Source organism: Hoplias malabaricus, chromosome 15, assembly GCF_029633855.1.
Source record: "Hoplias malabaricus isolate fHopMal1 chromosome 15, fHopMal1.hap1, whole genome shotgun sequence".
In the NCBI taxonomy this organism is placed as follows: domain Eukaryota; kingdom Metazoa; phylum Chordata; class Actinopteri; order Characiformes; family Erythrinidae; genus Hoplias; species Hoplias malabaricus.
The window spans coordinates 25,841,202-25,866,969 of NC_089814.1; the positions used below are offsets into that span (position 1 = coordinate 25,841,202).

Sequence of the window (25,768 nt, forward strand, 5' to 3'; positions counted from 1 at the left end):
TCCACCACCAAAATTGTATCAAGCTGTCTTTCTTTTTATGTGCTTTGTAAATAAAAATGACTTTCCACATTAGAACTGATTGTCTTTCTGCTTTCTCTCTCTTGAACAAATAGGTCTATTTCCTTATAGTTTTCCCTAATACGTCTGCGTTAGGAATGTATTATTTGTAGTGAAACGGTGTGTTTTAAATGTATTAGACATGACGTTATCCAATACGCTACAGCCCATTGAAACCCTATTAACTATTATCTGTGTTATATATGGCCCCGAATCCTGCCAATGCCCCCTGTTGTCCTTCTCACAGATGGTGTGTAAGTTTGCCCCTCTGTGTTGTTGTAATAACCTCACGGTACCAGATTTCTCACTCTCACGCTGTGGTGGCCTGTTTATACAACTGGGGAAGTCTTCACACCCAAATGTCCCCCAGCAGTCCACTCATTTGGCAAATGATTAGACATTTTGTCGTGAAGACCATTCAAAACACACCTCCTATCAAAGCCACGCCCCGTACACATAAACCACGCCTATACCCGAAACCACACCCCTCCTCGCGCTTGCTTCTTTATAAAGGCGGATATCACCTCTTCTTCATTCATTTGCTCTCATTCTCTTCAGTTTGTCGTCGCCTTTTCTCCTTCAGAGGAAGTTACCGCTTCAAACGGATCTGCTCTTTTTTCTCTTTCGGACTACGACACGAAGCCAAAGAAACATGAATTCTGCTTGCCTTGTCGCAGCTCAGACGTCTTTCGTCAGCCCTTCAGCATTTCTCTCGGCAGAGCCTCAGCTTGGGCTTCAACAGTCGTCCATGAGCAGGTGAGCACAACCCCTCACATCTTAAATAACGCTTCTACCCCGAGAAATATATCAGTGTTTTTTTTTTTTGCTTTGTCTATATGCCTGTATGTATTCTCAGGGGAAATAGTTTTGAGGGTTGAACAATGAATCGTTTTCATATTAAAGTTGCAATTCCAGTTTAATTTCAAAATGCTTCGTATGAGTTGTTACAATTTTGAAAACTAAACAGATAATGTTTAGTGGGAACTTTTACTAGATTCTCTTATAAATGTAGTAATAATTATATTGTAATATTGTGTAAAGCCTGCTCAAAGCAATTTTCAACATAGTCTGTAAACTGTTTTAGAATAAATTACCACAATTTTCAAATGGCAGGAGCTGTAGATTTTATTAATTTGTATAAAATCCAGCATCAAATAGGGGTTTCCCTATTGGGAAATTGACCTGGTAGTCCATGTGAACAGCATTTAAAATCTTCATGTTCAGTCAGTGACCTTCTTACTCTTTTCTTCTTACAGTCATGCTAGCTTGTGGAGACCCTGGCTCGTCACCAGCCAAAATGTTTGCAGGAAGACCAAGATCTCATGTGTAAGTTTTACTCTCATAATCATGATCACATTTAAAAAGTCTTCAATGTCATTGCGTAATAGTGAATGCATTCTTTAATCTGATGCAGTTGTAGGTCACACCTCAGAATAATTTACATTCATGTGGAAATTTCCCCAGACTGGTTATTTGCACTGAGAAATATGAGTGAATTCAAATTAATGAGGCTTCAGCAGTGCATTGAAAGCCTATAGTGTTTTCAAAAGAAGCCCTTTCAAAAGAGTCCTTGGAGCCAGCAGGGAGCTTGAAGGAGACAGACAGGCATGTGGAGCACATTAGCAACAGTATGCTAGAGCAGGAGGTGTGACTGTCAGGCTGTTTTGTTGACACTGAGCCACTCTGCGCAAAGGCAGAGAGAGCAACTGTAAAGCTGACACACTGTGCCATATGGTACCACTGTCTGATACAGAGTAAGTTTGGCACCCAGCGAAGAGGTGTAGGAAGAATAGCTTCCAGAGAGGTACAGAGCGCCTGCCAAGATTGAAGTAGACACCTCTGACTCTGGGGAGCATGTTTGGGCCAGTTTCCCACCCTTAGCCTGACACCCACCTAGTCACAGCAATTGCATCCTGCCCAAGGCGCTATACAGCCACAAAGCTGGCGCTGATGTCACCCCATAAACACTAGGCAGGAAGCCGTGTTGGATGCTTTTGCTCGTTTTTGTGCTTTGCAAATGTGGCCTTACACCTCTTTCCTCTCTTTACAGCCTTATGCCAGACCAACAGTGCCGACTAACACCACAGCAGATGGCAAAGCTCAGTCTTTCCAGCACCCTGTCAGGTCAGTGCTCTTGTTTTGGTTGGTTTTGGTCTGTGAAGTTGTAATCTATATTAAGGGTATCCCACTGAAGTAAGACAGCTAAATTAAGAAAATGATCTGGCATTTTGTGAAGGAAAGCTTAAATTTGTAGCCAAACTGAAAAAGTACAGCATATTTTCAGCCCAAAGGGAATGTTATTTTAAATGTTTGTTCTCTTTTTATAACAGACTCTTCTGGCCAAGGTCCAAGTCATATGACTACCTCTACAGTGATGGTGAAGTACTGCTGAGAAACTTCCCAGTCCAGGCAACTATCAGCTTCTATGATGAGTCTGACAGTGAGGATGAAGAAGATGACCAGGATGACTGGGAGGAAGAGGAAGACACTGATGAAAAGGACTCCCTCAAAACCCAGAACCAGTTCTCCACCTACAACTGAATACATATATTGAGAAAAAACTGATAGAAAACTTAGTCGAAGACTTTCATACAGACAATCTCAAGAACGATCATACAGAGTGTCTTCACAAATGAAACATTCTGATAATGCATGTACACAGCAACCTGCATGGATGTCCTTTTTTTTTTTTTCAAATTCATTCACTTATTCATTGTCTGTAACCACTATTCAGTGTTGTGGTAGGTCCAAAGCCTACCTGGAATCACTGGGAGCTTTTTTCAAATTCCATTCATTTAATGCCGTAAAAAGGACAGAAATCTTCCTAAATGTAAATTCCTCTGGGAATTGAATAATGGAAAACAATCCCACATTGGGATGAATGTGTTGTTTCCAAGCCATCTCAGGGTCGCTTTTGTTTTGTACACGAGATTCCTTTTTTTATTATTTTAATTTTATTCCTCTCTCCCTAATTTATGTTGTATATATATATATATATATATATTTATGTCTTATTTTTGTACTTTTTGTGCATTTGACACAGAATAAACTATATGAAAAATAACAAAGCTTGGTTTCTCCATTTATTTTAGCCGAGACTGTGAGTGATGCCTCTTTTTAAGCCCTGGTGATTTCCTCTTTGATGTTTGCCAATTGAGCTTGCCCTGAGTGGGCCTGTTCCACGTCTGCCTAGTTTTAAGTGCTGTGGAACTGATAGCGAAGAGGGGCTATGCTTTGTGGAGAATGTCAGAGGTCAAAGAAGTAGCTCTCCACCAGTGTCACAGTTCACAGGATGTCACTGTTATTAGCTACACCACAGCTGTTGATTATGAACAAATGGTTAAAAAATAACTAAATTCCTATTTTCCCATAATGCTCATACTGGAAAAGGTATGCAAGTGTTTCTATTGTTGTAAAATAACTTTTGTGTACGTCTCACACAGACATACTGCATAAGTTTAAAAAACCTGTGTGTGTGTAGAATTCTGAAAAAAAGCAGAGAGCTTCAGAGCAATCAAAGCTTGTGGTTTTGTTGGGATATTTTCCTTGAATTTCTCAAAAAAAAAAAAACAAACAAACTCCAAAGTCCAGTCTTTATTTGGCACAATTTTCTATTGTCGCTGTTCATAGTTTTCTTTATATATATAAATATTGTTTTTACTCTAATATTGGAAACTCCTTGGATTTTTATTCTTTCACTACTACATTCCTAAGTGATTAATTATTTGACACCTTATCCCCTCGGTGATATCCCTGATAAACGAATAGCTTGCTTTTGTGTAAAATATATCATTAATGGATATAGACTTTTCGGCCATCTCTTTCACAGCCTTTCTGCGACATTTGGTGGGACAGATTTAGACTACCACAACAAAACTATTCCCACTACAGGTGACACACAAAAATGTCACAGATAAGTTCAAGACTGACCTAATAAAAATGAATGGGTTTAAAGAGAATCGCGGGCGTAGGGAAATGTAGTCTTTTTACGTAAGGTGTGGCATGGGTGGAGAGCCGCCAAGATTTTTCCCTGCAAGAAATAAAAAATACAATCAGTGCTATTTATAGAATCAGTTTTGTTAATAAATCAGCATGAATGATGAACTAAAATTACCTGTCAGTTTCATGGAAAGGTGTAAATGTGCTTGCAGCCTGCCAGTGTGCGGACTACAAATCCCAGGGCTTTATTTATTTTTCATTCCAGAGGCGTGACCTTGCGCGTCCAAAATAATTAGTAGCGCGCAGATTGGCTCACCGGGGAAAGCCTCCCGTTCTTATTGGTCCGTATCCTTGTCGATCAACCGCTCTCCGTGACTCATGTGGATGCTCCCTCGGTGGAAACAGGGACGAAATGGATCGGCAGTCGTAACGGCGGGGAAGGTAGGGCTTTATATATTTTTGTTTTCATACGCGCTTCCGTTAGAAGTTAGATTTGTGGGCGACATGTGTGGCATTCGTTCTATTTTTACAGAAACCAAAAATAAAAGAAAGGACACATAAGCTGTCTATATGAATTTATAATGTATAGCCTCGAAGGAGTTTTCAGAGTCCTCTTCTAGGCTGATGTTTTGATTAATATTTGATTCGCTTGTATGGCAGAGGGATGTGACTCTTAAGACATGGGAGACGTACCTAGTGATAGCTGCTCCTCTTTTTATCAAACACTCTATCCTACGTTCAAACTATGTAGCTTTCACCAATGGACGGTGGATAAAGTGACGAATAACAGTCCGTTCTCGACTTGTACTTATCGAGCACGACACTTTAAAATGCTAGAAATTAGATTAAATAAAGAAGACACGCTTTGAGGTCCGCCTTCGATGTAAACACCGCAAGTGAAACTGGTTAAGATGGTGAATTCCGTTCTGTTTGTGTTGAAGCACTGATACGGCATAGTGATATAAATTTAGCTCCTGAACGCTAATGGCACATCTACCCCGCTCGGTTTCCATGGAAACCTCCTCCCCCGCCCTCCTCCTCATGCATATTCATGTGAGAGAGGGTTAGACACGTATTAAAGGCGGACAACCTTTAACATACACCCAAACTTTAGTGTCTTCTGCACGGGTTTGCAAGATGTTTTGATGTGTTACTGTTCACACCATGTTCTTGGCGTTTCTCAAGTAAAGACTGAGTGCTCGTGTTTGTGTCCCTTCAGTCAAGGACATGTTTCTGCAAGAGTGTGTTGTTGCCCTCACCATGTTATTCAGGGCCAGATGTGTGACTGCCTTCTAATGACCTCCGTTTGGTTTCTCTAAGACTAAAACCCGTAGAAAAGAAAGATAAAGACTGCCACACACAACTCTTTCACAATGTGTTTTTCTCCTCAGTCCAGAGCACCCTGCATTGATTTTTCCAGTGGTAGCATGGCAGCAGGTGAGCAAGAGAGTTTACTGCACATCATAGTACATTCTGTTTTCTTAAAAGAACAATGTTTCACTGATCAAACTTCAAAAGCTTTAATATAAATTTGTCTTTAAGTTAAACTCCAACTGTGAAAAGATATGGGCTTAAGTCATCACATTTAAAGGAACCCTAGGTAGTATTTCTACCTTAAAATCACAGCTTCAAAATAACTTTGATGCTTTATTTACCTGTAATAGATAGAAAAGTCTATGGAAATATGTTGACAGAGGAGTCACAACATGTGAATGTTCACACTGCACACTGTGCATTAAATCATAGTAAAGTCAGAGTTACTGTGTGTTACCACGATTCCTTTCATTGCATAAAGCTTTCTTTTTTTGTTGGAGGTAATTATAATAATAAAATAGAGATAATTTAGAACATAATTAGATGCATTAAGAGCCCATACCTGTTCTGTTTAATCAGAGTATCTATAAATTGAATATGTATATTAATTATCTTCCTAATAGTGTGTTTTCTTGTTCGAAATAATAGACTCTGACTCCAGCAAAATCAAAATCTACATATTTTCAGATCTGATAAATGTATTACATATCAAATACAAACCCAATTCCAAAAAAAGTTGGGATACTGTGTAAAATGTAAGTAAATGTAAATGAAAACAAAATGCAATAATGGCAAATCTCATGTACCCATATTTTATTCAAAATAGAACATAGAACACTTATCAAATGTTGAAAGTGAGACATTTTACCATTTCATGAAAAATATTCACTCAATTAGACACTTGATGGCAGCAATGTATCACAAAAAACTTGGGACAGGGCAACGTCTACCATTGTGAAGCATTCCCTCTACTTCTAACCATCGTCTGTAAACGTCTGGGGAGTGAGCAGGTAATTTGCTGGAGTTTGGGAGAGGCTATTCTTTTCCGATGTAGGATTAGTCCTGAGTCTTTGTTGGACTTGATTTCATGATGCGTCAAATGTTTTATGATGCTGAACAGTTTCCCACTTTGCGTCAGTCCATTTTAAATTAGCTTGGGCCCAAAGAAGATGGTGGTGTTTCTGGATCGTGTTGCCATATGGTTTGTTCTTTTCATGATACACCTTGTATCATGAAACTTGTAACTTGTAACTTGTATTTGTGGATTGCATGGTGAAATGTGTTTACATACAAGGATTTCTGGAAGTGTTCCTGGGCCCATGCAGTGATCCCCAGTACAGAATCAGGCCTGTTTTTAATGCAGTGCTGTCTGAGGTCCCGACCATCATGAGTGTCCATTATTGACTGTGGGCCTGCTCTCTTTTGCACAAGGATTTCTCCAGATTCTCTGAATTTTTTATATATGTGCTGTCAATCTTCATAGTGTTCACAATTTTACATTGAGAAATTTTCTCTGAAATTGCTCTGCAATTCTTAGACAAATATTTTTGCTGATTGGTAAACCTCTGTTCATTTCATGCTTCGTGCTTCTGACAGACTCATCCTCTATAAAATGCTCTTTTTATACCCAGTCATGTGACTTAGTTGTAGATTGATCCTTTTTATTAGTACTTTTACCTTTTTATTAGTATTTTTATTAGTTTCTGCCATCAAATGAAAATTTAGTTAATATTTTTCATGATATGTTAAAATGTCTTGCTCCAACATCTGATACTTTATGTGTTCTGTGGTGAATACAATATTGATCTATGAGATTTGCAAATCATTGCTTTCTGTTTTTATTTAGTTTTCATGAGAAAATTATTTAGTTTTATCTCTTTTTAATAGGCTGTGCTCAAATTTTTTGGAACTAGGGATGCATACACAATATCAGTGACACATCACTTTATGAAAAGTAGATTTAAAAAGTACATGGCAAGATTGATGGCCAATCTGGCCGCTCATAAAATTAATTAATGCTTTTCTGTTGACAGTAAAATGTGTGAGAATTGGAAAATCTGTGTTCACATTAGGTGCACTTTAAAATAGTTGAATTCACTCATAAGTGCTGTCTACAATTTTTTCACATTCAGTGTGTCTTATGTTGTTTATCATTCATGTGTCAAAACCATCAGTGTTCTTTTTGCCTGGTTCTCCCTGTGCCTTACTTTGATAATTTAAAATAGCCCACATACATATTTATATGTGTGATAGATATTTGTGTAGGGAGAAATGATGCAAGCTGAGGCTGAGCTGAGAAATGGAAGGCCATTTCCCCCCACAGAAGCTCACTCCAAATCAAGATAAATTCCAAACTCAAACTTATGGATGTGGGAGTCATAGTGATGTCTCCAATATATTATACACTGGTCAGCCATAACATTATGACCACCTCCTTGTTTCTGCACTTACTGTCTAATCTCTCAGCTCCAATGACCACACAGGAGCAGTAGGAGTGTAGTTCTACCATTACAGGTTGTAGTCCATCTGCTGCTCTACATACTTTTGTCCTGTGGGCAGCATTCAGTGTCCACTGATGAAGGACCAGAGGACGACTAACAGAAACTGAAGCAACGGATGAAGTACTGTCTCTGACTTTACATCTGCAAGAGGGGCCTGCAAGGTAGGTGTGTCTAATAAAGTGGACAGTGAGTGGACACAGTTTGGAAAAACTTAAGCAGCCCTGCTGTGTCTGATCCACTCGTACCAGCGTAACACATGCAAATACACTACCACCACGTCAGCATCACTACAGTGCTGAGAATGATCCACAAGCCAAATATTTAATGTTCTGTGATGGTCCTGATCATTGATAAACAAGGTTAAAGTGGGGAAAGTATGTATACAGAACAAGAGATGGACTACAGTCAGTAATTGTAGAACTACAAAGTATTTGAGCTGACCCCAATGATTTTCCTAAGGCTTGTATAATAGCTAGATAAATCCTGGTCAGGCCTATTTTCCTTTTCTTTATTTTAAACAGGTTTAAATACACACACACACACACACACGCACTCTCTCTTACAGAAGCAATGACACAGCACTGTTTCTAGAGCTCTGATGGACTCAAGTGACTCCATCTGCTTGTCTCTTGTTGTGACATCACCCATGGCATGTATGTTATTCTCTCACTCTATCTCTCTCTTTCTGTCTCTCCCTACGATTCCTCTGTCTTACTCCTTATTTTTTTCCCTTTTTCTTTACTGGACAGCATTCCTAGAGGGTAAGGATGCTAACTCTCTCCTCAAGCGTTTTCCAAGGGCCAATGGTTTCCTGGAGGAGTTACGACAAGGCAACATTGAGAGAGAGTGTGTGGAAGAGAGCTGCAGTTTTGAGGAGGCCAATGAAGTTTTTGAAAACAAGGAAAAAACAGTAAGTGCTATCATTTTATTAGCTCAGGTAGTCTCAGCTAAAGCATGAATGTACAGATGTTTCTCTATTTTCCTTGTTTGATTAATATGTGTATTCATTATAACAGTACCGAGTTTTTGGTTCTTGATTGTTAGTAAATAATGTCTTTTCAAGATCATTATCAAAAAATGGTATTGTTTTAATTTACAGATTGTTATTGCTGTATTATTATTATTATTATTATTATTATTATTATTATTGTATGTTCAGGTAAAGGATGACAAAAGCCACAATTGCATGTTATTATAAAATCAGTTTATAATTTTTTACATTAAATTTGCAACTGGCGGCACGGTGGCGCAGCAGGTAAGGGGCCTGGAGCTTGTGGGTTCGATTCCCGCTCCGGGTGACTTGGTGTGTTCTCCCCATGTCCGCGTGGGTTTCCTCCGGGTGGTCCGGTTTCCTCCCACCGTCCAAAAACACACGTTGGTAGGTGGATTGGCGACTCAAAAGTGTCCCTAGGTGTGAGTGAATGTGTGTGTCTCTGTGTTGCCCTGTGAAGGACGGGCGCCCCCTCCAGGGTGTATTCCCGCTTTGCGCCCAATGATTCCAGGTAGGCTCTGAACCCACCATGACCCTGAACTGGATAAGCGGTTACAGATAATGAATAAATAAATAAATGATTTTCAAAATCATTGTGATGCTCCACTGTTGTGTAATAGGGAGAACAGAGCCTCTGTTGTTGCTACTCTGGGATTACTGGAAAACTGCACTATGTAACTTTCGGAGGTGGATAGGAAACTACCACCCACCCTTTAGGACTACTTTAGGACAAGGGCGGCATGGTGGCGCAGCAGGTAGTGCCGCAGTCACACAGCTCCAGGGTCCTAGAAGTTGTGGGTTCATGTCCCGCTCTGGGTGACTGTCTGTGAGGAGTGTGGTCTGTTGTCCATGTGGGTGTGTTCCTCCCATGATCCAAAAACACATGAGAGTGTATATATGTTGCACTGCGAAGGAGTGGAGCCCCCTCCAGGGTTTGTTCCCACCTTGAGCCCAGTAATTCAAGGTAGGCTTCAGACCCACCACGACCCTGAACTGGATAAGCAGTTACATAAAATAAATGAATGAACTTTAGGACTAACCCAGGAGCAAAAATATTAAATCTTGCTTAATGTTGCTTTATTGAGTGTGTTGTACTGAGATACTGTTTTCTGAACTGTAGATGGAGTTTTGGAAGACACGGAGTGTCTACACGGTGAGAAGCAATGTTGAATCGCACTCGGAGCGGGCAGACACTGTGTACATGCTGGTGCCACTGCTGGGTGTGGCCCTCCTCATCATCATCGCACTCTTCCTCATCTGGCGTTGCCAGCTACAGAAGGCCACACGCCGGCGTCCAGCCTACACACAGAACCGCTACCTGGCCAACCGCAATGGCCGAAGACTTCCTAGAATCCTTGTGCACCGTGATGGCCCCTCCCACACAGACAACTGCCATGATAGGCCGACGGTGGTGGTCAGCAGTAGTGGAGAACGTGGGGGAGGAGCCTCCACCACTGCGGACACTTCCAATCACGCTAATCAGGCTGCAAATGGCCGTGGCCTCTATGTTCAGGATTCATCTATGTCTGTGGCTTCACGTTTGTCTGGGGCCACACCTCCCCCGTCCTACGAGGAAGTGACCGGCCATTTAGAGAGCAGCAGCGACGAGACTACGGCCACTTACAGTGACCCACCACCTAAATATGAAGAGATAGTTAAAGAAAAGTAAGAATGAAAGAATAAAAACAGAAAACTGCCAGGTACTGTCATTTTGGGGAAGCTTTCCAATCTCGAACTGTCGTCATGAGGGTCTCACTTGGACTACCTTGCCAGCTAACTGCGTTATTGGCCTCTTGACTTGTCCTGGGCTACTGTCCAAATGTTCACGATGGATGGGTGGGTGACCCTATTCCCCAAACAAAGAGTGAACATGCTTTACGGACGGGACCCCTCACTGCTTTTTCTCACAATCTTCCAAAATTCCATCTGCCAACCCATCACTGCTTCACCTAGCACCCAGTGCATCTTTTGAATCCAACTTTGACTTTAGTATTCGGAATAGGATACCTAAACAAGGAAATGGGGAAGTTTTCTGGTATCTCTTTGGATATTAAAATGAAAAAAGCACAGGTTCAAGGAAAAAACAAGTGGTGGCTAATCCCTGAAGCACATGGATTGGTAGATAACTTGTGTATAATATTTCGGATCACTGTGTGCCATCACATTGTACAGTGTCCAGTCCACTGTGGAAGTGTCAAATATTAACATCAAATTAATCCTTCAGGCAAATTTCCAAACAATTAGTACAACACCATATCATCAGAAAGAGCAAACAGGAATTGTTTCTCAAAAAACTGTAAAATATTATGCAAATAGTGAGACGATCCAGCAATGGCATTTTAAAAGCATGCTATGATATGGAAACAATTCATGTTTAAATGTAGAACTGCTAAAATGTGACAGTTTTTCCTGCACATTTCTATTCAGCACACATTCTCCCTCTCTGTACCTGAATAGGAAATTGGACACAGGCCTTAATTACAAGTCAGAAATCAATAGTCAATCAGTCTTTCTGTGTATTCAGCAATCTTGCTGCCAGTGGTTTCACCAATCTTATAATATTCTACTTCCAATACTGTATCCTTTCCTAGACCCTACTGCAAGACACACAGAAACTCAGCTCACTGAGAGCACAAATACTGGGTGACATAAAATTCCAGACTCCTCCTGAACCCCTGGTTCTCCTCCTGTCTTTCTTTTCTTCTCTCTGCTCTCTGACTGTTTACAGCTTTTGTTACTCTTTTTTATAACGGCATAAAAAACAAACTGTGTGAATTTGTATAAAGCATTATGTGGCTTTTTTGACCTCACCGGGTGCTATACTGTAGTCTAATGCTGCTTGTCCATGTCATTTTGTTCCTCGCACACTGTCTATGACTCTTGGTTCGAAGGAGTTAGCCAAGCTGCCCATCCACTGACATGCACCTGAACAGTGTTTTCCAGCTCAGGTTAAAACCAATGAACTGCCGCCTTTTACAGTAAATATGTAAATAATTTCTCACTGCCAGCCAATAGAGGAAATGAGTTGGTGGGAGAGAGGCGTTCAATGCTGTGTTTTTGAGTGGTACAGAAAATCAGCACTATTTTCAGATGAGAGCAGAGCCACGTGTATGAGAATGTCAAGAAGTAGCAGAAGATACACATGAAAGCAAATTTAGCTTGAACAATGATTGAGCACAACATGTTGCCACATGTACAAAAGTACTTAAAAGGATCCAGGGACAGAGCGGCAAAGCTATCTTCAAAATACTACTACTACAAGATACTAGCAGTAGGTACAAGCCAAAGTTACAATACCATGTAAATGATTGTGCAAAAAAAAAAAAAAAAAAAAAAAAAAAAACCCACATCCAAGTGAAAAAAAAGTACTGTAACGGATTCAGGGGCTCCGTTAGCTAGAGTCATGATGATGTAGCATCTCATGCTTATCCCTGTAGGTCAAACCCAGTGGCTCAGATGGGGCTCGGCTAAAGCCCTTAGCTTGATGTTAGTGGTAGCATTATAGAGCACTTGGGCTGGACTCCAATTCCAAAGATCCAAAATCCAAAAAAGGTACACCATGGACAAAGACATAATTAGAACACTCCGGAAAATGAGAACAAACAAGGCATCCACATGCTCAAATGAAGTTGGATCTAACTGGGTGGCTATCTAAGGCTTCATTTTGTAAGAAAGCAGCTTGTGAAGTCTGTAAAAATTGAGGTGACCTTCCCTCTTCCTCTCTAATCATTGAGGGGGAAGAAAGGCTTATTTCTGGTACTTTAGTGATACTGCCTCTTTGATTGATCCCCATCCAAGGGGCCTGAGCCTATGAAATCAGTGATGAAGGAAAGCTGTTGCTGAACTAATTTTACACTGACAAAGCACTAAGTTGCTACATTGACTGTATCGATGGTTGAAACTTGCTGACCTAGGATCAGTTTGTGGCTTTGTTCTTGAGAGATTGATGAACAAATGGATAGGAGACAATTGATCTTGGAACTGATGTTAATGGAAACTGGTCCGGGCTAGTATAAATAAGTGTGGGCTGAAAGAGTTGTAGGTTGTGAATAAAGTGCTACACATATATGCTTCTAATGTAACACCACTGTGTGTGTTGTCTGTAACCTACTGTGTGTTTGTTCAAGAGAGGATGTGTGAGTGAATGTGCTTTGTGTGTGTATGTCTGGTTCTGTATTGCCAACTACCTACCTAGAATGTGCCACCAGAGCCACAGGTTTTTTTTCCACAGTTAGACATTTTGTTTGTCCTCAATCAAATGTCAGAACATGTGTGCATCTTTTTTCTGTTGCTCAGCCTAAATTGCATGATGGACTATAAATGTTTTTTGTTGTTGTTTTTTAATTTTATTTTCATGCATATTACTGTCTTATTTTTTAAAGACTTTTAATTATGTCTACATTTTTACTGGGGCTCTCTATATCTTTATGTGCTGGTTAAATCTATTTAAACACTTTTTTAAACCAGTGTAAGCGCTGTTGAAATTGTAATACATATTTGTGTACTATGATAAAAAGTTGTACATTTGTGTATACATAAACCTATACAAATTATGTCACCGGGCATACTCCATTCCACATAGTAGTAGTAATTTTTTCATATTCATGTATTTGTGTATTCAGAACTTTATATTTAAGTATATAGCACTCACCAGCTATTGGTCATTAAAGCATGAATATTCATTTATTTTAATAGCTTTAGTTTATTCACATAATTTTTACTACCACAGATTGCTTCACGGTACAGAGGGCTTATGATAGCACTAGCTGGTCAATGAAGAAGCTCATCCAAAGAAAAATGAAGACCATCACCATGCCATAAAGCTTTGTTTTGCTTTTGCCAATTTTGTTGACTTGAAAAACTGCAGAAAATTGTCTTCCCTAAAAATCCTTTTCTTGCGCTAAAGTTTACCTCTTTGTAGAGTTTCCAATCAGACTGGCTTTAAAAACGGATATCAGCCCACTGCTCACAAATATGACATTGAACTTGTGTAACGTATCAGTGTGATTACAAATGCATATGTATTGTTCATTCTTTTTTTTTCTTCTTGTCATTCTTAGTGGACTGTGGTCAAGGTGGTGGTATCAGTTGACTGGACCCTTAGGTCTGAAACATACAAATTTAATATTCTATTTCACATTTAGAATATAATCTAAAATACAACAATAGTTGGCATTTATAAAAGAATGAGACACAATATAATTTTATGCTAATATTTGCCTCCTGCCACAATTCTCCTATCGAAGGCATGGGCCCAGTCATCCGGCTATATATGCACAATGCACAGCCAGGATTACTGCTGATATTCTTGTTAAGATTGGAGAACAGAATAAATCTGTATTTACCTTGTCACCTATTTGCCCTACCACCCTTCCCTCTGTCATAACAACCTGTTTTGAAGTGCCAAATAGTCCTGTTTGTGAAAGCACTGTATTCTGTGCGAATATTAAACCAGTGAGCCACACAGTTCTCTTTGACTCTTTTCATTACAAGGCATATCTCCATTTTGTTATGTAATTTTTTTTCTGCTTGTTGAAAAGGGATGCCATTTTGCATAGTTACACCCTGAATATGTAGCATGCATTTGAAAAAAAGGTTTTGATTACACATTTGATTGCATTTTTCCACAGTCAATCTTGGAAAAAAACACAGTCCCATTTGTCTATGTATTATTTAAGTGATAAAGTAAATTGTAAGTAAAAGTCAAGATGACAAAATATCTTCTAAATTACATAGTGTTCTTTTCATATTCATATGCATTATATGGACAGAATATTGGGACACACCTAATAATTTAATTCAGGTGTTACATTCAGTCCAGTTGCCACAAGTTTAAATCAGTCATAAAACACCTAGCCTTGCAATCTGCTATTACAAACATTTGTAAAGGGTGGATCATTTTAAAGACCTCACTGTACAAAAGTATGATATTGTAATTGGCTGTTGCAAATAGTCGGTTCATGGAATTTCTTTCCTTTGAGATATTCCAGAATGTAAGTGGTATTATTGAAAGGTGGAAGTGTTTAGGGACCACAGAAACTCAGCCACGAAATGACAGACCATGTAAAGGGTCACCAAAATGGTCAGGAAAATGTACAGTAAATAATTGTGCACTAAAGGTACAGACCAACTCCTTATATTTTTAGTGTAAATGTACCATTAAATGTAAAACAATGGCTTTCCTTAATGGTACATTTCAATCTCTTCTAGACTATTTGTAAGCTTTTAATATAAAACTGAATATATTCTTAAAGGTACTGCCAATTCACCAAACTGACAAAGTGCAGCTTAAAATATTTTAGAGCGTTAGAGAGTTTAGAGCCCATGCATACGTAATAGGAAATGTACGATTTAAAACGGAATATTATTGATTAAAAGAGGACATTTTTCATTGTCAAAGTGAAATTTGTTTGAAACCTACAGTTATTTACAGCTGTAATACTGCTGGGGTAATTATGAAGAGAAATAACAAAGAAGAGAAGCTTTAAGGTGGGCGTAAAATAATTTATCTGCTATATTTAGAAGTAAACATTGTTATTTAATAACAAAGTTATTAACGAATTGGTAATTGGTTGGGGGACGTCTGCTCCCGCCCCTCGCCCGGTGAACCCGCCTATCACGTGACAGGGGTTTTCTGCGTCGTCCCCCGGCGGAGAAGTGGACGAAGGTTTGTTTTTGAATGTTGAACGTTGTTAATTTAGAGAAGTTCGAGGGGAAGGGTTTATATGGGTTTGTGGTGGTTGTGAGATGAACGGAGGAGTCTTGTTATACTTTCGGGAAGCTGTGTAATATTCTGGGCTATAAACTGATAAACTGCTGGTGTATTCAGTTCGGTGGCGCTGGTTTGCCTTGCAAAGTGTCAATGGTGCCCTTCCTTTGAACTGGGTGAAACAGAAGTCAAGTTCCATGCCGTAAACTGTGCTAAGTAATGCTTTCTGCGTACAGTCGGTGAATTAACGTAAACACTATTTCAGCGTTTTCAAACTTTTGGCCCCCGTGTTACAGACTTGTGTCAGCTGCTATATTAGTGTGTTGACCCTACATCGTAAACGTACATGTCTGTGAATCAGAATCCCATAAAAAGGTGTTTGGCTCGTTCGTGTTGTTGTACATAAGTAAGCAGAGTTCACTAATGCTTTACAAGGGCTTAACGTTAGCTATATACAGCCCAACCCTGTGGCTAACCTCTCCCAACAGCACAGGCCGGACATTCAGACTTTCACTTTAAAACTCGAATTAACCTTCGGTGTACATTTTTAATATCACTGTTAGTCTGCCCGCCCTCCTGCCCTAATAGTATTCCGTGTTGTCCTTACTTAGCTACTCGGCTTAAAACAGCTCTAATCTGCACTACATGTAAATTAACGTTAAATTACAAACTAATCCCACACTGGGTTGGACCTGCTGCTTCAGTTTTCAGCATGTATTTTAAAAGGCCACGCCAGCTTCAACTGCTGTGAAGACATTTTCAAGTTTTTTTAACGTTTGTTTGAACGTTTTGACATAAAATGCCAAAAATAAAATAATTAAACACATTATTGAACAGGAGGCATATGGAAGATTCAAGGCCACTTGAATAAGCCACTCAATAAGGAAGAAAATGCAGTTTTTCCAATTTAATGAATTGGAATACACAAAATGTTTAAATATCCTAAATAAGTAAAGCCTCTGTTTTTAAACAAATTGTCATAGAGGGACCAGAGAAACCCAGAGATCATAATACAGCCAGTGGCTAAAAATGTGTGAGGTGCATTCAATATGTAAATATTGAGGTTAGCAGAAATTAACGAGGTAATGTCCATATATTATATGACATGTCTGTTCATCAGTTTTGACATTGTGTTAGTAATATAACAAATAGTTCCTTCAGGGTTCGTGAAATTATAAATACATTCCTTATATGTAGTAAATCTTTCAGTCGAGTTGCTCATATTTAATCATGCGATATTCTGGGCCTAATTAGTGAAAGTGAGGCACCAGTTTCTAAACTTGCACTTATTGCAAGCCTTTTTACTGAAATATTAATGTCTTCATTCATTAATATTGTCAGCTAACTATTTTATTACTACAGCCACTTGTCAGTGCATTAACCTCTAGCTGTTTGCTGTCCAACAAAAATCATAAAACCCTTAGCACCTGATTATGTCTCCATGTATACCAACCCTGTGACAAACCAACCTTACAAGCCAACCCCTGTACATAATCCACCATTGTCCAAGATTTTGCAGTGTTGGAAGGACATCATAAATTGCTCCCAGCAAAAACTTAATACGACTTGCCTCCATCACCCACAATTCTTGCCAGGAAATCTTCCACCTCTCTAGATTCTCCCATCGAAGCAACTGGCCTTGTTTTATCTGTGATGCTACTGTTGCACACAGTGCCTCCTCTTCCTGCTCACAAATAAAACTAGTCATCATATGCCTGCTCCGGTTTCCTCCCACAGTCCAAAAACACACGTTGCAGGTGAATTGGTGACTCGAAAGTGTCCGTAGGTGTGAGTGTGTGAGTGAATGTGTGTGTGTCTGTGTTGCTCTGTGAAGGACTGGCGTCCCCTCCAGGGTGTATTCCCGCCTTGCGCCCAATGATTCCAGGTAGGCTCTGGACCCCCCGCGACCCTAAATTGGATAAGCGGTTACAGATAATGGATGGATGGATCATATGCCTTCTATCTGGTGATATGGTCTTACTAAAAGCTTTCTATTAATCACACGACCCAAGGCCTGCACTTACGCATTGTGCTTGTACCCCTCTCCCATGCTGTACCTCACTACTTATACTTAATACTTATGGCCCTGTTCATCCTCTCTAGGCAACCCTTTCCATCCTCTCTATTTCGGTGATTGAAACATCATAAACTGTGAATGGCCATCTAATATGAAGCAGTAAGCCAAACTGCAGACCCCACAATTTCAACTTCTCTGGCAAACATGATCTATCAATGGTATTAACAGCCTTCACCAGTTCAGATTTTAGTCCCACAACCTGTTTGGTATCGTTTAGCGCTGCACTATACCATCTACATAAACTCTTCACTGGTCTCTCCAGTACTGTAGGGATCATTTCGCCTTCCATCAAAAAGTTTTTTGCACAAGTTTTCCTCTGTCAACAGACCTCTAGACTTGCTTGGTTTAACTTTCAGCCTAGCCAACCTTAGATTATCATTTAACTTCTCCAGCAACTGCCGTGTGCAAGGCACAGTAGTCATCATTGTCATCATGTTGTCCATGTATGCACTAATTGGAGACACCGAGTACCGTCATGCAACTTCTCCCTGCCTACGACTCACTTAGAGGCCCTAATTACTGTATCCAATGCCATTGTAAATGCTAATGGTGAAATCGTACATCCAGCCATTATACCTATTTCTAATTGCTGACATGATGTAACAAATTCCCCTGTACCAAAGCAGAACTGAAAAGGATGTTGGCCAATTGTTTTAAAATTCTCATGTATGTTGAATTACTGATATTGATAAATACAGCACTGCATGAAAGTTTGTGTACCCTTTAGAATTTTCAATAATTTCTGCATACATTTGATACAACTTTTCACACAAGATTCAGATAAATTAGACAAAAATATTATATTAGGCCATTTATTCATTGAGGATCAAATATTTCATATCTGTGATTGGCCAACATATGTGAACCTTTGCTTTCAGTATCTGGTGATACTGATATTACCGCAACTTAATGTTTTCAGTATTTCATTAGTTCTGCAGGTGGGCTTGGATGAAGTAAGTCTTAGCACTTTTGGGGACTGTATCCTGATTTCCATTGTGGCGAAGTTAGTTTAAGTACATAAATACAGTTGTTTAATTATAATTCTCAGCCTGTGTGAAGAATATGGCCACTCCAGGGTTTATGGGCGAGGGCTCCCAGGTCCGTGGAGGAGACCCATACTTCACAGAGATCATCAGCAAGAAGATGAGAGTGCCAGAACGACTGAGGGTTGGTCATGGAAGCCTGGCTGAAGAACAGAGGCCAGAGGATCTGCTCCCTGTCTACAGCATGCATGTACCAGACAGACTGGCTTTAACAGGTGAGGCTTGTCCCTTTAATATTAGGTCTTACTATACAGTAACAGTATTATGTTATTTGTGACAAGACAAGAGACAAAGGAATATTCAAGATGGTTTATCTTAGAAAATGTTGGGCCTCTGCAAGCCACTAGAACTAGCATTGGCATAAACTATGGAACTGTAAGTCTAATCGCTTTTCCTAAAGATATTGTAGCAAAGGGCTTCTCATCGCTTAAAAGAGCTGTAAACATCATGCATGCCAAGAATGCAGTGGTATTACTCTTGTGATCAAGTCAGTTTTCTCAACATCTCAGCAGTAAACTCACAAATATTAGACATTCATCAAATGGGCGTTCATCTATGTAATGAAGGGTTTATTCACTGTGACCCTGCTATAAAATTCCTCTTTATGGAGTTAAGGACAGACTCTCCTTACTGATGCAGTTCGGCAGTTTTTTTTTTTATTTTCTCACACTAATGCCTGTGTAAGGATAGGCATAACAAATGTGCTTTACAATTGCTTAGTTTGATCATGGTGTATGCCTCTGCTGATTTAACAGCACTGTATAATATTTTTCTCTTTGCAATTATTTAGGGATAAATGCTGGAATAGGTGCATTTGAAATGTGAGGGGTTCCGATATATTAGACAGTTTTAGATGAATATGCAGATACTATTCCACACACATTATATGTTAAAAATAATACAGTGGCTCGGAATCAATATGAGCAAAATTGGCCCTGTTTCTAGGGGGGTAGGATGGCCTACTTTCTCCTCTCCTCATAATAACAGTGCATGCTAGTGTGGGCATCTGTTAGCTTTGAAGAAACTGATAGGTTTGAATGTTTTGAGGAAGTATATGCTTGCATTCAACTTCTGGCATTTTGTGGGGTTTAGGGAATCCCAGCTATTGGTTGGAATTGGCAAGGGGGTGGTTACAGACAGTTTATGGAAGAATTGTGGTTCAGTCTATTTGTTTTGAAACCAGAGATTTATGTCTGTGTAGATATTTTGCCAAAATATTTACAACGTTGACAGATGCTCCTGACCTCAGTCCACGGCCGCTGTTCTCCAGGCAGAGTGCCTCATCAATGCGAGATCTGCATCGTGGAGCCTGGGATAAGGAGACTCACACACGGGAATCTGTCCAGGTAAACTGACTTAGCAGATGTAAGCAAATTTTTCTGTAGCTCCAATTTGCCTTAATTCAGATCTGTAAAGGCAAAGTCACAACAGACCCTACTAAGACAATGATTCCTTTGTTTTTGGTTGGTGATTTAGTGACAAGAATTCCTGGAGACAATGAGACTGTGTTTTCCATCAGATAAATGTTGTTTGCGATGCTGACAGTATTTATTTGCCATTGTTTATCTTTTCCTTATCCATTGTGTTACAGCTTTAAGGTAGCACTTCATTGTTCAGACCAGGTGTCAGCTCAAAAGACTATGGAATCTGTTGCTATATTATTGAAGTTCAGAGACTTTAACTCGTAAATGGTCTATTCTGATACGTGCAGAGTCCACTACGTAGATCTTACAGTGACCAGACCTTTGGGAGAACTCCACCTGGCACCCCAACACAATCCAAACAAGCACCGCATTCTACATCTGTGTAAGTAAACATTCACACATTTTCTGCTGCTGTTCCTTTAATTCAGGGTGCGGGTTGTTGGGTCCAGAGCCTACCTGTAATCACTGGGAACACACCCTGGACGGGCGCAAGTCCATTACAGGGCACCACACGCTCACACATTCACTCACCCACTTGCAAAAATATGGGCACTTTTGAAAACGCAATCTACCTACTAAACACACCTACAGGGTGTGTTTTTGGACTGTGGGAGGAAACTGGCTCGCCCAGAGGAAACCCACGAAGAGACAGGGAGAACACACTAAGCTGTGTACACTGGGGCTGTGTGATACTGACACCTACCTGTTGGGCCACTGTGCCTCCTGAAATTTTCCTTAGGTAGCTTTTTTCTTTTTCTTTTGTGAAGAAAACGTCTGAATCTAATTTTGTTTGTTTTATTTAGATATATTTTAACTGTACTTAATAAATATGGATGGACATTTAATTACTTTAAACTTTAAACTCATAAGGCAAAGGACAGTTTGATTACACACATGTATCAAGGCCATCCTGCATTCACTGAAAGTCAAGAAAGTTTTTATTAATATGAGATTTTAATTTTAATTTTGGAAGGTTATAATTTTGATAATCTTTCTTTTGTTTTTAAAATGTTCTTCTTTTATTAACAGTAAACAGGGATTTTTTTAAACTCTTCCTTGTTTTTTCATTTTACTCATTTAGCCAACTTGATTATTACAGCACTACTGCTCTGCAGTACAATATTTTGCCACACATAAATGGACACATAAACACCAATAGCTGTCTAAACTGATCAGTTTTCAAGATCTATTTGTATTTACCTCTGAATTATTACACACAACCTACAATTTTTTTGCATTAATTGTATTTAAGGAAACAAAGGGAGATTTAATGTAATCATCTACCTGTTTTAGTGCCGGGGTACTCAGTTTATTCAAGAACATTCTTACGATTTCTCTGTCTAAACATACCATAATACATTCATCACGTTATCATGTTTAGTGTATGTGAATGTTTGCACTGGGAAATTAGCAGTGCTGGAATAAAGCCCTCCAGGACTCAACGTTTGTGTTTTTTGTCATATTATGCCAGTGTTTGTTAGTTCTTCTTCTAGGGATTTCAGCTTTTGCCCCATCACCCTTGTTCCAGTTCATATGCTGATCAGCAACATTTTTTATGTGCTGGATCAGGCTCAGAGGGGAGTAGCTGAAACTGTGGGTTACTTAGAAACAGTATTTTAAAAAAAATTGTTGTTTGTGTGGTTACTCAACTTAACAGTGGCACTCTTATTGTGTGTCTTGCCCTCGGCCTGCCTGCAATAGTGTTGGAAGAGCCACCCCTGTAGACCCCGACCCAGACCTGCCCCCACCTGGGCCCCTGCAGTTCCCCACGGTCCCACCCAGCCTCCTGTCCCCACAGAGCATGCTGTACACAGCCAGGCAGCTGGGCCAGCAGGCTTCAAAGAAACTCCTCCAGACGGTCACTCAAAAATGCTCTTCCAGGTGAAATGTCTCTAGATCATGCCACCTTCTAAGCCCTAAGTCGCACCCATTTTTAACCCCAGCCCTCCCACTGCCATGGCTTATAAAGGTTGTTTTATATCTAATGCGGACACGGCACGGGGTGTGTATATTAGGTGCCGGACCCTCTGCATTGTTTGATATTCACACGGCTTGCACCACTCGACAAACCAGGCTATCTTTGGTCAAACCTTTTCCCTGGGCAGCGAGTGTTGTGGGCGTGTTGTTTCATATTGGAGTTGTAAATGCCGTTTCATCTGCAGTTCTGTCAATTTGGCCGTGCGTGATGTGCCGCCTCCGCAGTAGGTATGAACCAGATTTGAGAGCTATGTGGATTTGATTGGCTTGTAGTGATGCACCTAGAGCACGCTGGGAAGGTCCACCTTTGAAGAAAATGGTTAATTATTCATGTGTGAGGCCATTTTGCTGGGGAACGTATAGCTGTCACTTCTGTCATGACCTTAGTTTAGATTTTTTTTGAGGCCATTAATGCTTCTGCCTGCTGTGTTCTTCACCGCTTGCTCTGCTTTTACCCCGTTCACAGTTTGCCTGTCCCTGTGGATTTGTAGAAGCCTGTACGAGGATAAAATTGAAGCCTAAACTTGACTCTGTTGAATTTGACCAGGCCCAGTTAAATAATGTTACATTTGAAGAGCATAGATTAGTTTAGAAACATTTTAGTTGCTGATTCTAATCGAGCAGCAAATTTGTTTTTAGTTAGACTCAACCCTAAACCTGATATTTTTTGGTGTTTGTCAGGCTCAAGTTGGGCTCCAGACCTTTAACCCACTGCTTGGCTTGCTAGAGCTTGTTGGTTGAGCTTGTCACTCACTCTTGTGTCAGACTTTTGGTTTCAGTTATCTGGGAGTTGAATTAAAGCATATTCCTGTGGATCCTGGTCTTTCTCTTATGTTTAAGGTTCAATTTCCCAGAAAACGCTCCGCCTCAACCAGTCGAGGTCCATTCTGATCAGACCAGGAAAAGGTGATGGATGCTTCTGGTCCTGTGTGTTTGTAGTGAGCTGAATGTTGATTATTCATGTGGTTATTAAGTTGCCTCTATAGTTTTAACCTGGGAAAAAGACAAGCAATCAAAACTAATTTGCATCATACTTAGCTGTGTAATTTCAGTTGCTTTTAGTGGATAAGACTGGAATCTATATGTGTATCTGTAGCAATAGATGAGTACATTACATAGCTACAAACATTAGGAAAAGACATTTTGGAGATCTTTCTCTCAGCTTTTTTTCCCCTTAAACTTAGAAAACTTACTTTGAACAACAAAAATTTACAGTATGTGGAAATTGTGTGTACATTTCTTAAAAACCAAATTATTGCTAAAATGTTAATATGGTGTGCTCTGTATAAAGATACATATGTGTCCTCTAGGTTTTCATAGATAGCAACCTTCATTCTGTTTTCTCAACAAATTTTCTACTGTGGTTTATTATTCGTTGTGGTATTTTTGTGTTCCTGTGCATCATGTGTAAAATAAGGGTGTTGCAGTATTTATCTTCAGGTTGATGTGGAAATGAGTAAAAGTTAGACTTTTGTGTCTATTGCTCTTTACTGATGTAACAGCACCATACAGGAGTCCTGGTTCAGTCCGGAGGAAGAGACAGGAACTGCGGTCGAATTCATTGTGCTTCGCAGACAGGTCAGCTCAAACAAACTTATCAGATGTTGACTGTTTTTGTGTTGGACTAGTTTTGATTCGTCTGTGGTTTTCTGGATATTTGTAATAAAATTCTGGTGAAAAAAAATCCATGAAATCCATGCTGGATTATTCTGAGGTATGCAGGTCTGTTAATGTAGTTGACCAGCGTACTAGATTTCATAACTATATATGTGGGTTAATAAAAATAAAAAGTGGGCCTGGGTGGGAGGGATGGCCCTTTTCTCCCCTAATAATAATTAGCTGGCATAAAAGATCTGGACTGAGAGCGAAATTGACAATGAGTACATTAGGTATAAAATTTGGTAAAAGTTTAATAGACTTTTATTATTATTATTAGACCATTAATTAAAGGCTTTTACGAATAACCTAATAGTAAGTCTCAGTCTTTGGATGGTGAAAGTGTAAATACAATTTATTTTTTACATCTTGTGATTCACAAAATAACCACAAGAGGGTGACAGTATCTCAGAGATGTTTTAGAAAATGCTCTCACCAGCTCACACGCCTTCACGCCCCCCTGAGCTGTGTTCGTTACATTGTTTCTGCAGGTGGTGAAGATGAGCAGGAGGATAGCAGGGCTGGAGAAACAGAATGCTGAGCGCAGACAGAATGAACTGGTGCTTTTCTCTCTTCTGCTGTCAGCCTGTCTAATTAACGGCTGGCTGTGGATGCGCAGATAAACCCTCGCTCACCTCCAGCTGATCAAATTCAGTCCTCCTCGTCCCCATCAGGGCTCAGGCAAAACAGCCCTGCTACTAAACCACGCACTTATACAGAACATAGTCTAGAACTACACTGTAATGTGAGGAGTGTTGCGTAAAGCGTGAGTTAATTTTTTTTTCTGTTGGCAGCCATAATGAAAACATTACTGTGAGGAAAGTTACAAGCATTTATTAATAACATTTCCACTCACAACAAACAATAAGAATCAGCACTTAAATGGGAAGTCCTACACTTTTTACGGGCCTGCATAGCTCAAAGGTCGAGATGTAAACAAATCCATTAGAGATTATAATCCATGAAATTATATATTGTGTAAAATCATACCACCTGTTATGTACAAAGGTGATGAAAGAAATATACACACATTTTATTTCCTATTAAAAAGACATCAGGGAATATGAATCATACACTTAAAGGCAACATTCATGATTGTAATTTAAAAAAAATAATACTTTTTTATAAAATACAGATAATATTTCCTCACCCTTTGCTAGCTCTCCAGACTGTTTGCATGTTTGAAACTTGTCTAATGTGCTTATGAAGCCCCACTGTCTGTAAATGAGTACAAAAACAATCTATCTCAGTCTGGTATGCTAGGCTCTTTCTCTCTCTCCCTCTGCTCATGTCAGAGAAAAGGCATCTGGAGTTTTTTTAGACAACGGGGGGAACTCAAAACATTGTAAAGCACAAACCGAAATGCGGAAATTGCTCTATTCCTGCTCCATAGGTGGGTAATATTGACATATTTTTGCTTTTTTGGATTCCCCTTTAAGCAGCTTCTGCCATCCACATGCAGTCTGGGAACAGTGTATTAGGCAAGAACTTTTTTTGACAGTAAATGTAACTACAGATTTATATGATCATTTTCATCCTGTCCTCTGTAAATGGCCGTTGAGAAGTTATTAAACACTGCAGATGCCCTGATATTCATCATAAAATGTGATATGACCATGATGAAGCATGACGTACTGAAGGCTTTCATAATATTTATGGGATTTATTGTTTACTGGACTTTGTACATCCAATTAATCTGAATTACACATATGCTTTTATATCTGTGCATGAAGTTTACCTCTTTATCCTGATGGTGTTTGCATTGTAGTACATAGGCTACTTAACCCAGTTAAGTAAGGAAATATTGCTGCATGCCTTCCAAATACATGCAAATTCCAAACAGAAAAAAAGAAGAGATCAGTGAAGTGCTCAGTATATTTATTTATTGAAAAATTAAATAAAATTTTGTCAAGGAAAAAAAGAAAAGTTATTTGGAACATGTTCAGGAGTATACACCAAATAATTAAAAAACTGTAAATGGTAGAAGGACAACTGTATGAGATGAATTTTGTAAAACAAAATTGATTAAAGAGAATACCATTGAATTAAAAAAAAAATAATGAATCATGATTGTACAGTA

The 25,768-nt window shown here is 39.4% G+C and overlaps 3 protein-coding genes across 8 annotated transcripts; all 3 read left to right on the forward strand.

The window, feature by feature from the left end:
* The first annotated feature begins 614 nt into the window (after positions 1-614).
* Positions 615-3,104, forward strand: ripply1 (ripply transcriptional repressor 1). Its single transcript, XM_066646629.1, has 4 exons — positions 615-813; positions 1,314-1,383; positions 2,108-2,181; positions 2,388-3,104. Exons 1-4 carry the CDS (start codon positions 710-712, stop codon positions 2,596-2,598), a joined length of 459 nt encoding a protein of 152 aa, XP_066502726.1. The 5' UTR covers positions 615-709; the 3' UTR covers positions 2,599-3,104.
* A 1,300-nt stretch (positions 3,105-4,404) lies between these two features.
* Positions 4,405-14,260, forward strand: LOC136668968 (transmembrane gamma-carboxyglutamic acid protein 3). Of its 2 annotated transcripts, XM_066646740.1 has the most exons (4): positions 4,405-4,437; positions 5,388-5,433; positions 8,561-8,721; positions 9,923-14,260. In XM_066646740.1, exons 2-4 carry the CDS (start codon positions 5,424-5,426, stop codon positions 10,469-10,471), a joined length of 720 nt encoding a protein of 239 aa, XP_066502837.1. In that variant the 5' UTR covers positions 4,405-4,437; positions 5,388-5,423; the 3' UTR covers positions 10,472-14,260. The 2 variants fall into 2 exon arrangements, with proteins under 2 accessions (XP_066502837.1, XP_066502836.1); XM_066646739.1 differs by lacking the exon at positions 4,405-4,437 and having other exon boundaries at positions 5,124-5,433.
* A 1,119-nt stretch (positions 14,261-15,379) lies between these two features.
* LOC136668118 (mitochondrial fission factor homolog A) lies at positions 15,380-25,758 on the forward strand. Of its 5 annotated transcripts, none has more exons than XM_066645396.1 (8): positions 15,380-15,469; positions 18,637-18,846; positions 19,865-19,977; positions 20,343-20,437; positions 21,757-21,936; positions 22,873-22,938; positions 23,535-23,610; positions 24,180-25,756. In XM_066645396.1, exons 2-8 carry the CDS (start codon positions 18,651-18,653, stop codon positions 24,309-24,311), a joined length of 858 nt encoding a protein of 285 aa, XP_066501493.1. In that variant the 5' UTR covers positions 15,380-15,469; positions 18,637-18,650; the 3' UTR covers positions 24,312-25,756. The 5 variants fall into 5 exon arrangements, with proteins under 5 accessions (XP_066501493.1, XP_066501496.1, XP_066501495.1 ...); XM_066645397.1 differs by lacking the exon at positions 15,380-15,469 and adding an exon at positions 15,669-15,760 and having other exon boundaries at positions 24,180-25,758; XM_066645399.1 differs by lacking the exon at positions 21,757-21,936 and having other exon boundaries at positions 24,180-25,758.
* The last annotated feature ends 10 nt before the right edge of the window (positions 25,759-25,768 follow it).

What these genes read in the sequence shown, in the direction of transcription:
- LOC136668118 (XM_066645396.1), top strand. Translation starts at nt 18,651, where the DNA reads ATGGCCACTCCAGGGTTTATGGGCGAGGGCTCCCAGGTCCGTGGAGGA. An exon ending in GCACCGCATTCTACATCTGT is followed by an intron (nt 20,438 to 21,756) that starts GTAAGTAAACAT and finishes TGCCTGCAATAG; the next exon opens with TGTTGGAAGAGCCACCCCTG. An exon ending in TCTGATCAGACCAGGAAAAG is followed by an intron (nt 22,939 to 23,534) that starts GTGATGGATGCT and finishes CTGATGTAACAG; the next exon opens with CACCATACAGGAGTCCTGGT.
- LOC136668968 (XM_066646739.1), top strand. Translation starts at nt 5,370, where the DNA reads ATGTGTTTTTCTCCTCAGTCCAGAGCACCCTGCATTGATTTTTCCAGT. An exon ending in CAGTGGTAGCATGGCAGCAG is followed by an intron (nt 5,434 to 8,560) that starts GTGAGCAAGAGA and finishes TTTACTGGACAG; the next exon opens with CATTCCTAGAGGGTAAGGAT. An exon ending in TTGAAAACAAGGAAAAAACA is followed by an intron (nt 8,722 to 9,922) that starts GTAAGTGCTATC and finishes TCTGAACTGTAG; the next exon opens with ATGGAGTTTTGGAAGACACG.
- ripply1 (XM_066646629.1), top strand. Translation starts at nt 710, where the DNA reads ATGAATTCTGCTTGCCTTGTCGCAGCTCAGACGTCTTTCGTCAGCCCT. An exon ending in GGAAGACCAAGATCTCATGT is followed by an intron (nt 1,384 to 2,107) that starts GTAAGTTTTACT and finishes CTCTCTTTACAG; the next exon opens with CCTTATGCCAGACCAACAGT. An exon ending in TCTTTCCAGCACCCTGTCAG is followed by an intron (nt 2,182 to 2,387) that starts GTCAGTGCTCTT and finishes TTTTTATAACAG; the next exon opens with ACTCTTCTGGCCAAGGTCCA.